General features: G+C 64.9%; 1 protein-coding gene across 1 annotated transcript in view; it reads right to left on the bottom strand.

Moving 5' to 3' along the window:
* LOC143261234 (uncharacterized) overlaps positions 1-12,244 on the bottom strand; it is a 128,241-nt gene that overhangs the window by 28,728 nt on the left and 87,269 nt on the right. The window contains exon 3 of the mRNA XM_076527804.1: positions 1,443-3,054. Within this exon, the coding sequence (XP_076383919.1) occupies positions 1,443-3,054 (1,612 nt within the window). The remainder of the gene's footprint in view (positions 1-1,442; positions 3,055-12,244) is intronic.

The raw sequence follows: 12,244 nt of genomic DNA, 5'->3' as shown, positions 1-12,244 counted from the left end.
ACGCGTGGCGTCGGTAGCTGACCTCACTGCCAGCTCCGACACCCCTACCCTGCCGTTTAAGGCGGCCACCCTCAGGGCGCGGGCCAAATTGCCCTTCAGCCCCTTTGACACGCCGGAGATCCTGGCCACTTCATCCAGGCTCTCCAATATAGCGGCCGCGACATCCCGCGTCGGACGGTTGCGGAAATTTTCCGCTATATCCGTCTCGTCCGGGAGCGGGACGCTCGACCGCGATGGTCTCGGCACGGGGGCTCCCGGGTCGAATATCGCCGCCACCTCCCTCGCCTCGGCCTCCAGCTGCGAAGCCTCGGCCAGCCTAAGTTTGGCCTCTGCGAGGCCAAACCTTGACATAACCTTATTTTTTTTTTTTTTTTATTTTACGTGGAGGAAATCTGCTCTCCAGACACCCCCGCCCCGCCCGGGGGAGCGGGACGAGGGTAGTGTGGGGTTTGACCCACTAAAACCTCCACGGCGACCTGAGGACGCAGGACCGATCGCTGGCGATTCAACGGGGGAGCCACGGGAACTCTTGAAGAACACTACCGCGGCTCCCCCTCGCCTGGCCGGCCATCAAGATGGTAACGATGGCCGGCCGCGTCCCGGGGGGAAATAAAATAAATCCTCCCCCCTAAATCGATTTAAATTCGGCGGCGCGAGGGGTCGCACCCCGCACCGCCCCGACACGGCGACCGCGCGATAGGTGACCAGGGCCCCCGCCCTGATCACAGCGGCCGCCGGGGGGACGTTGAGTATATTGGAGGAGGATTACAGTTAACCCTCGCCTCCTTCAGGCGACTCGTCATCCCCCACTCCCAAAAGTGGACGTCCTCCTCTGTTGGCGGGCGGCGGGCAATGAAACCAGCATATTCTGGTACACCCGCCGCCCGCCTACTCTCAGCTGCCCGGGGTTTCTCGGCGTGGGCGCGCACGCCGTCCCCGGGCACGTCGGGCGGGATCTGTAAGCTCCCGATCCCGCTCGGCAGCCTCCTTCCGCGACATAACCTCCTCGCAGAAAGAGATTGCTGCCGCCCACTTCTCCGAGCTCTCCAGCATGGCCCCAACTAGGCTGGAGAGTGCGAGGTCGTGGCCGATTTCTCGTTTTAGGACTCGGCGCAGCGCTGAAAAGGCGGGGCATTCCTCCAGCGTGTGCTGCGCCGAGTCTTCCTCCGCGCCACAATGGTGGCACACCGTCGTCGCTTCCCGCCCGATGCGACACAGGTAGACACCGAAGCAGCCATGCCCGGTGAACACCTGCGTCGCTCGGTAGGAGAGCCTGCCATGCCGTCTCTCCCGCCACGAGGTGAAGTGCGGCAGGAGAGCCCCGGGGACGCGCTCGCCGGCGTGGGAGCAAAGCTCGGCACGCCATCTGGCGAGCGCTAGTCGCCGGGCCTGGAGCTCGAAGCCCTCGACCGTCTCTCGCTCCGGCGGGGACCCCCGAGCACGGCTGGCGATGCTAGTGCGCCTGTAAACATAGGCGCGCACCGCCGCCTGAAGCTCGAAGGGAAGTTCTCCCGCCAGAGCAAGCGCCGCCACGGTAGACGCGGTGCGGTAACCTCTTATGAGGCGGATGGCCATCCGCCTCTGCAGCCGGCGCAACAACAGCGTGTTGCGCCGGCTGGTCATCACGTACGGCGCCCAGATTGGGGCACCGTATAAGGCCATAGACCGCACCACGCCCAGGTATAGGCGGCGCACCAAATCTCCCGGTCCCCCGAGGTTGGGCAGCAGGCGGCCCAAAGAGGCCGCCGCCTTTTCGACTCGGGGGACGAGACGGTCGAGATGCGCATCGAAGCACCAGTGGCTGTCGAGGATCAGTCCGAGATATTTCAACTCGGCCTTCACCTCGACGCAGGCTTCTCCAACCCGGATCCACGATCTGGCCGGTGGCCGAGACCGAGGCCGTCCGTGAAACCAGACAGCCTCGGCCTTCTCCGGGGCTATTTTCAGCCCCAGATCGCGGATCCTCGCGACGACGGCTGCCACCGCAACCTCTGCTCGTCGGATGGTCCTCTCGAAGGTACTCCCGACGGCGACCACCAACGTGTCGTCCGCGTAGCAGACGAGGGTGGCACCGTCGGGCAGGGAGGCCTTCTCCAGGACCGCGTTATAACCCAGGTCCCACAGGAGCGGTCCTAAAACGGACCCCTGCGGGACCCCGCGGTCCACTTCCCTCCGTATCATCCCGCACCGGCCCGGGTATTCAACCCACCTGTCCCGCAGGTAGGCCCCGATCACCCGCCTCAGATAGGGAGGCACCTGGTGATCGACGAGGGCCTCCCTAATGGCGGACCAGGGCAGGGTGTTGAACGCATTGACGATGTCAATGGACACCGCCAAGCACACCCCGCCCCTTGCCACGGCATTGTCCGAGAGGGACTTGAGACGGCCGATAGCGTCGACCGTCGATCGCCCCTCCCGGAAGCCAAACTGGCAGTCCGCCAGATCTGGGCCGTCGCGGGACAGGTGTCTGGAGAGGCGGGCAACAATAATCTTCTCGAAGATCTTGCCCGCCTCATCCAGGAGACAAATGGGCCGGTACGCGGAGGGAGAATCCCCCGGCCTCCCATCCTTCCTCAAGAGGACCATCCGACTTTCTCTCCATAGGTCGGGGAACGTCCCCGACCTCAGGAGCCCAGAGTAGAGGCTCCTCAGCCTCTCGCCCAGGACGCTCGCGGCGAGCAGCCAGACCCGGCCGGGGATACCGTCCGGCCCCGGGGCGGTATTCTTGCCCCGGAGCCATTTGACGACCCCGGCCATCTCCTCCGGCGCGACCTCAAGATCCGGGGACCACTCATGTTCCTCTGGCTCAGGGACAGGCCGGGACGCCTCCCCGCTAACGGGGAATAAAGCGTCCACGACCCGCCCGAGCAGCCCCGGATCCAGGCTCTCCGTCACGGGGGGCGCCCAGGGACGCAATCGTCCCAATGCCATCTTGTATGGGCGCCCCCACGGATCTCGGTTTAGAGAGCCGAGAAGATCGCGCCAGGCCTGGTCCTTCGCTCGCCTGATGGCCAGCTGCAGGGCGACCACCTTCTCCCGATATCGCCCGTACAGCTGGGCAGCCAGAACGTCGTCCGTACGTCGTCGTCGACGGGCGCGAGCGTACTGGCGTCGCGCGCGGACGCACTCGGTGCGTAATTCCGCTATTTCTCGCGACCACCAGTACACCGCCTTCCTCGGGAAGACCCTGGCCCGGGGCATGGCGACGTCGCAAATCGACGTCATTGCGCCCCGGAACCACTGGGCCTCCCCATTCCCGTCGACTGGCCCAGCCGGTGTTGCTGGCCAGGCCACGACGTGTGCTGCCGCCATCAGAGCGTCCTGGTCGAGGCGCTTCAGCGCCCACCGCGGCTGAGGCGAACCCTCATCGGCGGGGCGACGACGGGGTGTCGATGGTGGGGCGCCGGAGAGGTCGAGAACTATGTATCTGTGGTCAGACAACGTCTCGACCCCTTCCGCCACCCTCCACCCCGTAATACGGCGCGCGGCCGGGGGCGTTGCCCACGAAAGGTCAACGATGGACCCCCCGTTATGCCGCACGCACGTATGGACCGAGCCCGTGTTCAGAAGACGGAGCTCCAGTCCCGCCGCCCAATCCAGCACCTCCCGGCCCCTCGAATCAGTCCCGGGGGAACCCCAAGCCGTGGCCTTGGCATTAAAGTCCCCCAGGACCAGCACCGGACGGGGATGGCAGCGGGAGACGCATCTCCCTACCCCGTCCAGATACTGCTCAAACTCTTCGAGGGACCACCTTGGAGGTGCGTATATCGCCACAACCGCGGTGCCGCCCCAATCAACGGCCACGTATCCCAGGCCGCGCTCGATAAGCGAGCACGGCGGGGACCCCGGCCTCCCAGCCCAAATAATCGCGGCGGAGCCAATCGAGTCCCCCATCCAGTGTGGATGTTTGGGGACCCTGTGCGGCTCCGCCACGACTGCCAACCCGGCACCCCGCTCGGCCAGGCATTGAAACATGAGATCCTGCGCTCTGGCCGAGCAGTTGAGGTTAACTTGTATTATCGGGCCCGGGGGCCCCATTACACAGCCGTGTCCATCGCCGTCACGGCCGCGGATGCGGTGGCGTCTGGGACTTTATTGGTCCCATCCGCCCCCGCGGGTGCGGCGGTAGCATCAGGAGGTGCCGCCTTTTCGTTGCTGGCCACGGTGGTCGCTGCCTTGGCCATCGTGGTTCCCTTCCCTTTTTTATTAAATCTGGCAGACGACCTTTGGCCGCCCCCCTTGCCTCGCCCCGCACCGGCAGGACATGCCCGGCTCCCGAGGCGGTGACCAGACGGCTTGCCCGCGCCCGCACAAAGCGGACAATTGGGCGTGGCCGTACAGGCTGCCACCTTATGGTCCCGACTGCCGCATCTATAGCAGCAGTTGGACCTATCCTCGGCAGAAGTGCACCGCTGACTGGTGTGGCCAACACCAAGGCAACGGTAACACTGCAGGGGCCGGGCACTCAGGGCCTCCACGGCTGCCTGGGTCCAGCCGACAGTTATCCGGCCCGCGACAGCAACCTTGCGAGCGGCCGCGGCAGGACATCGGACCCAGAGGGTGCCCAATCCCGAGGGGGAAGCCCGGATTTCGCCGGTATTGATGTCCCCCTCGCTGCACCCGCCCACGCGGGCAACAGCCGCAGCGACCTCCGCCGGCGTGGTCGAATCGACCAGGCCGCGCACCCTAAGGTCAGCTTTTTTGACCGGACGCGCGACCTTTACGCCGGTGCCTGCCAGCGCTTCCGCCACTTTTGTGGCGAGGACGGTGGCCTTGGCGGCCCCATCGGTGCCAGGGACCTCCAAAATTAACCCCCCAGTCACCGCCCTTCGCGGCCTCAGCGAGGCGATGCCAATTTCTGCCAGGTCAACCTTGGTCCTGGCAGTGGCCATCGCCTGCGCGTAAGTAATGTCCACGCCAGACGGAACCGTTATGGTAACCGCTGCTGTGCGTGGCGGTCGAGGAGGCAGGGGTGTCTTCCTGGGGGCCGCCGGGACCACCCGTCCTTTTCTATTCGCGGCCGCAGTGGCCTTGGCAGCCGCCTTTTTGGCCTTCCGGCCAACCACCTGGGACCACGCCTCCTGAGGTGGAGGCGCGGCGGAGTGTGGGGCCAATTCTGCTCGAGGTCGAGCGGGCTCCGTCTGGGCCGCTATAGCCGCCCCAGATTTCCCACCTTTCTTTTTCTTCTTCGCCCTCCGCCCCACCCTGTCCGAAGACTGTGAGGGGACGGACGGTCCAGGGGCCACCGATCGTAGGGCCGAGTCCGTTCGCGGCGCGAGCTCCTTCCTGAATGACGCCAATTTGGCGTCCATCAGGGCGCCTATTTGCGCCAGAAAATCTGCGGGCGCAGCCGCAGGTGGTGGCGAGGACTTTTCTTGCCCGGAGCGATGGCAATCCCGGGCGCCGACGATCGGCGGCGATACTGAGCCCTCTCCCGGGCGCCGTGGCGGAGGCATTGCGGCAGCAGCCGTTCTCGCTTCCACCACCTGCCGGAGCCGGGCCACCTCCGCCTGCAGCTCCGTCATTTGCCCCCTGAGAACTGCATTTTCGGCCTCCAGGACACGCGTGGCGTCGGTAGCTGACCTCACTGCCAGCTCCGACACCCCTACCCTGCCGTTTAAGGCGGCCACCCTCAGGGCGCGGGCCAAATTGCCCTTCAGCCCCTTTGACACGCCGGAGATCCTGGCCACTTCATCCAGGCTCTCCAATATAGCGGCCGCGACATCCCGCGTCGGACGGTTGCGGAAATTTTCCGCTATATCCGTCTCGTCCGGGAGCGGGACGCTCGACCGCGATGGTCTCGGCACGGGGGCTCCCGGGTCGAATATCGCCGCCACCTCCCTCGCCTCGGCCTCCAGCTGCGAAGCCTCGGCCAGCCTAAGTTTGGCCTCTGCGAGGCCAACATATTCGCCGGTCGTCGGCGGCCGTCCTCTTTTCCTCGCTGACGACGAGCCCGGGACACTCTGCGATGAGTGGTTTGAGGAGACAGAGAAATCTGACTCCTCCCCCTCATCGCACTCACCAAGGCCCGCTGCGGTCCTCTTTTTGCCGCGTGTTGCAGAATGCCTCCGCGACACCGGCTCTGTACATCTTTTGAGGCGCACGATAGGACCGCGCACCTCCACCTCACGCTCGTTTCCCCCCTCCCCGGTTATTTGTTTAAAAGAATCCATAATTGGTCCCACGAGTGTGGTCGGAAAGAAGGTCACCCCGGGCAGAGCCGCCATACCCGGGGAAGGCTAATACACCCGGGGGTCGCCAGGTAACCCGGGGTTGTCCGCTAAAGATTGGTGCACCCACCAACCATAGCTGGCGCTTACTCCAGCTACACCCTCATCACCGCGTAACACTGCTTGGGGCTAGGGATTTTTTAGAGAGGTTGTCATCCTCGCGGCCCGGCCGGTTAAGGCAAGACCCCCGTTCCTGTAAAACATGACCACAGGTTTACGGTATGTGTCCGACTTTAGTTGGCCCCTCCCCTCAAGCCACTCCGGCATGGTAGAACCTGCCAGGGAATAAATTCCCCGCCGGCACAGCCTTGAGGATCATTAGGGCACGAAGCCCCCCCACCACGACAAGGTAGCGGACACGGGGGGGAACCTTTTTTTTTTTTTTTTTTTTTTTTTTTTTTTTATTTCACGTGGAGGAAATCTGCTCGCCAGACACCCCCGCCCCGCCCGGGGGAGCGGGACGAGGGTAGTGTGGGGTTTGACCCACTAAAACCTCCACGGCGACCTGAGGACGCAGGACCGATCGCTGGCGATTCAACGGGGGAGCCACGGGAACTCTTGAAGAACACTACCGCGGCTCCCCCTCGCCTGGCCGGCCATCAAGATGGTAACGATGGCCGGCCGCGTCCCGGGGGGAGATAAATCCTCCCCCTAGAATCCATTTAAATTTAAATTTAAATTCGGCGGCGCGAGGGGTCGCACCCCGCACCGCCCCGACACGGCGACCGCGCGATAAGTGACCAGGGCCCCCGCCCTGATCACAGCGGCCGCCAGGGGGACGACGAGTATGTTGGAGGAGGACTACAATTAGTCCTCGCCTCCTTCAGGCGAATCGCCATCCCCCACTCACAACAGGGCAGGTCCTCCTCTGTTGGCGGGCGGCGGGCAATGAAACCAGCATGTACTGGTACACCCGCCGCCCGCCTACTCTCAGCTGCCCGGGGTTTCTCGGCGTGGGCGCGCACGCCGTCCCCGGGCACGTCGGGCGGGATCAGTTAGCTCCCGATCCCGCTCGGCAGCCTCCTTCCGCGACATAACCTCCTCGCAGAAAGAGATTGCTGCCGCCCACTTCCCCGGGCTCTCCAGCATGGCCCCAACTAGGCCGGAGAGTGCGAGGTCGTGGCCGACTTCCCGTTTTAGGACTCGGCGCAGCGCTGAAAAGGCGGGACATTCCTCCAGCGTGTGCTGCGCCGAGTCTTCCTCCGCGCCACAATGGTGGCACACCGTCGTCGCTTCCCGCCCGATGCGACACAGGTAGACACCGAAGCAGCCATGCCCGGTGAACACCTGCGTCGCTCGGTAGGAGAGCCTGCCATGCCGTCTCTCCCGCCACGAGGTGAAGTGCGGCAGGAGAGCCCCGGGGACGCGCTCGCCGGCGTGGGAGCAAAGCTCGGCACGCCATCTGGCGAGCGCTAGTCGCCGGGCCTGGAGCTCGAAGCCCTCGACCATCTCTCGCTCCGGCAGGGCCCCTCGAGCACGGCTGGCGATGCTTGTGCGCCTATAAACATAGGCGCGCACCGCCGCCTGAAGCTCGAAGGGAAGTTCTCCCGCCAGAGCAAGCGCCGCCACGGTAGACGTGGTGCGGTAACCTCTTATAAGGCGGATGGCCATCCGCCTCTGCAGCCGGCGCAAGAACAGCGTGTTGCGCCGGCTGGTCATCACGTACGGCGCCCATATTGGGGCACCGTATAAGGCCATAGACCGCACCACGCCCAGGTATAGGCGGCGCACCAAATCTCCCGGTCCCCCGAGGTTGGGCAGCAGGCGGCCCAAAGAGGCCGCCGCCTTTTCGACTCGGGGGACGAGACGGTCGAGATGCGCATCGAAGCTCCAGCGGCTGTCGAGGATCAGTCCGAGATATTTCAACTCGGACTTCACCTCTACGCAGGCTTCTCCAACCCGGATCCACGATCTGGCCGGTGGCCGAGACCGAGGCCGTCCGTGAAACCAGACAGCCTCGGCCTTCTCCGGGGCTATTTTCAGCCCCAGATCGCGGATCCTCGCAACGACGGCTGCCACCGCAACCTCTGCTCGTCGGATGGTCCTCTCGAAGGTACTCCCGACGGCGACCACCAACGTGTCGTCCGCGTAGCAGACGAGGGTGGCACCGTCGGGCAGGGAGGCCTTTTCCAGGACCGCGTTGTAACCCAGGTCCCACAGGAGCGGTCCTAAAACGGACCCCTGCGGGACCCCGCGGTCCACTTCCCTCCGTATCATCCCGTACCGGCCCGGGTATTCGACCCACCTGTCCCGCAGGTAGGCTCCGATCACCCGCCTCAGATAGGGAGGCACCCGGTGATCGACGAGGGCCTCCCTAATGGCGGACCAGGGCAGGGTGTTGAACGCATTGACGATGTCAATGGACACCGCCAAGCACACCCCGCCCCTTGCCACGGCATTGTCCGAGAGGGACTTGAGACGCTCGATAGCGTCGACCGTCGATCGCCCCTCCCGGAAGCCAAACTGGCAGTCCGCCAGATCGGGGCCGTCGCGGGACAGGTGTCTGGAGAGGCGGGCAACAATGATCTTCTCGAAGATCTTGCCCGCCTCATCCAGGAGACAAATGGGCCGGTACGCGGAGGGAGAATCCCCCGGCCTCCCATCCTTCCTCAAGAGGACCATCCGACTTTCTCTCCATAGGTCGGGGAACGTCCCCGACCTCAGGAGCCCAGAGTAGAGGCTCCTCAGCCTCTCCCCCAGGACGCTCGCGGCGAGCAACCAGACCCGGCCGGGGATACCGTCCGGCCCCGGGGCGGTATTCTTGCCCCGGAGCCGTTTGACGACCCCGGCCATCTCCTCCGGCGCGACCTCAAGATCCGGGGACCACTCATGTTCCTCTGGCTCAGGGACGGGCCGGGACACCTCCCCGCTAACGGGGAATAAAGCGTCCACGACCCGCCCGAGCAGCTCCGGATCCAGGCTCTCCGTCACGGGTGGCGCCCAGGGACGTAATCGCTCCAATGCCATCTTGTATGGGCGCCCCCACGGATCTCGGTTCAGAGAGCCGAGGAGATCGCGCCAGGCCTGGTCCTTCGCTCGCCTGATGGCCAGCTGCAGGGCGACCACCTTCTCCCGATATCGCCCGTACAGTTGGGCAGCCAGCACGTCGTCCGTACGTCGTCGTCGACGGGCGCGAGCGTACTGGCGTCGCGCGCGGACGCACTCGGTGCGTAATTCCGCTATCGCGCGCGACCACCAGTACACTGCCTTCCTCGGGAAACGCTGCCTTCCTCGGGAAACGGGGGGGAACCTTTTTTTTTTTTTTTTTTTTATTTTACGTGGAGGAAATCTGCTCGCCAGACACCCCCGCCCCGCCCGGGGGAGCGGGACGAGGGTAGTGTGGGGTTTGACCCACTAAAACCTCCACGGCGACCTGAGGACGCAGGACCGATCGCTGGCGATTCAACGGGGGAGCCACGGGAACTCTTGAAGAACACTACCGCGGCTCCCCCTCGCCTGGCCGGCCATCAAGGTGGTAACGATGGCCGGCCGCGTCCCGGGGGGAAATAAAATAAATCCTCCCCCCTAAAATCCATTTAAATTCGGCGGCGCGAGGGGTCGCACCCCGCACCGCCCCGACAAGGCGACCGCGCGATAGGTGACCAGGGCCCCCGCCCTGATCACAGCGGCCGCCGGGGGGACGACGAGTATATTGGAGGAGGATCACAGTTAACCCTCGCCTCCCTCAGGCGACTCGTCGTCCCCCACTCCCAACAGTGGACGTCCTCCTCTGTTGGCGGGCGGCGGGCAATGAAACCAGCATATTCTGGTACACCCGCCGCCCGCCTACTCTCAGCTGCCCGGGGTTTCTCGGCGTGGGCGCGCACGCCGTCCCCGGGCACGTCGGGCGGGATCTGTAAGCTCCAGATCCCGCTCGGCAGCCTCCTTCCGCGACATAACCTCCTCGCAGAAAGAGATTGCTGCCGCCCACTTTCCCGGGCTCTCCAGCATGGCCCCAACTAGGCTGGAGAGTGCGAGGTCGTGACCGACTTCCCGTTTTAGGACTCGGCGCAGCGCTGAAAAGGCGGGACATTCCCCCAGCGTGTGCTGCGCCGAGTCTTCCTCCGCGCCACAATGGTGGCACACCGTCGTCGCTTCCCGCCCGATGCGACACAGGTAGACACCGAAGCAGCCATGCCCGGTGAACACCTGCGTCGCTCGGTAGGAGAGCCTGCCATGCCGTCTCTCCCGCCACGAGGTGAAGTGTGGCAGGAGAGCCCCGGGAACGCGCTCGCCGGCGTGGGAGCAAAGCTCGGCACGCCATCTGGCGAGCGCTAGTCTCCGGGCCTGGAGCTCGAAGCCCCCGACCGTCTCTCGCTCCGGCGGGGCCCCTCGAGCACGGCTGGCGATGCTTGTGCGCCTGTAAACATAGGCGCGCACCGCCGCCTGAAGCTCGAAGGGAAGTTCTCCCGCCAGAGCAAGCGCCGCCACGGTAGACGTGGTGCGGTAACCTCTTATGAGGCGGATGGCCAACCGCCTCTGCAGCCGGCGCAACAACAGCGTGTTGCGCCGGCTGGTCATCACGTACGGCGCCCATATTGGGGCACCGTATAAGGCCATAGACCGCACCACGCCCAGGTATAGGCGGCGCACCAAATCTCCCGGTCCCCCGAGGTTGGGCAGCAGGCGGCCCAAAGAGGCCGCGGCCTTTTCGACTCGGGGGACGAGACGGTCGAGATGCGCATCGAAGCTCCAGCGGCTGTCGAGGATCAGTCCGAGATATTTCAACTCGGACTTCACCTCGACGCAGGCTTGTCCAACCCGGATCCACGATCTGGCCGGTGGCCGAGACCGAGGCCGTCCGTGGAACCAGACAGCCTCGGCCTTCTCCGGGGCTATTTTCAGCCCCAGATCGTGGATCCTCGCGACGACGGCTGCCACCGCAACCTCTGCTCGTCGGATGGTCCTCTCGAAGGTACTCCCGACGGCGACCACCAACGTGTCGTCCGCGTAGCAGACGAGAGTGGCACCGTCGGGCAGGGAGGCCTTTTCCAGGACCGCGTTGTAACCAAGGTCCCACAGGAGCGGTCCTAAAACGGACCCCTGCGGGACCCCGCGGTCTACTTCCCTCCGTATCATCCCGTACCGGCCCGGGTATTCAACCCACCTGTCCCGCAGGTAGGCTCCGATCACCCGCCTTAGATAGGGAGGCACCTGGTGATCGACGAGGGCCTCCCTAATGGCGGACCAGGGCAGGGTGTTGAACGCATTGACGATGTCAATGGACACCGCCAAGCACACCCCGCCCCTTGCCACGGCATTGTCCGAGAGGGACTTGAGACGGTCGATAGCGTCGACCGTCGATCGCCCCTCCCGGAAGCCAAACTGGCAGTCCGCCAGATCTGGGCCGTCGCGGGACAGGTGTCTGGAGAGGCGGGCAACAATGATCTTCTCGAAGATCTTGCCCGCCTCATCCAGGAGACAAATGGGCCGGAACGCGGAGGGAGAATCCCCCGGCCTCCCATCCTTCCTCAAGAGGACCATCCGACTTTCTCTCCATAGGTCGGGGAACGTCCCCGACTTCAGGAGCCCAGAGTAGAGGCTCCTCAGCCTCTCCCCCAGGACGCTCGCGGCGAGCAACCAGACCCGGCCGGGGATACCGTCCGGCCCCGGAGCGGTATTCTTGCCCCGGAGCCATTTGACGACCCCGGCCATCTCCTCCGGCGCGACCTCAAGATCCGGGGACCACTCATGTTCCTCTGGCTCAGGGACGGGCCGGAACGCCTCCCCGCTAACGGGGAATAAAGCGTCCACGACCCGCCCGAGCAGCCCCGGATCCAGGCTCTCCGTCACGGGGGGCGCCCAGGGACGTAATCGTCCCAATGCCATCTTGTATGGGCGCCCCCACGGATCTCGGTTCAGAGAGCCGAGGAGATCGCGCCAGGCCTGGTCCTTCGCTCGCCTGATGGCCAGCTGCAGGGCGACCACCTTCTCCCGATATCTCCCATACAGCTGGGCAGCCAGCACGTCGTCCGTACGTCGTCGTCGACGGGCGCGAGCGTACTGGCGTCGCT

Source organism: Megalopta genalis, unplaced genomic scaffold (genome assembly GCF_051020955.1).
Source record: "Megalopta genalis isolate 19385.01 unplaced genomic scaffold, iyMegGena1_principal scaffold0043, whole genome shotgun sequence".
In the NCBI taxonomy this organism is placed as follows: Eukaryota; Metazoa; Arthropoda; class Insecta; order Hymenoptera; family Halictidae; genus Megalopta; species Megalopta genalis.
This window is presented reverse-complemented; position numbering and strand designations above follow the sequence as displayed.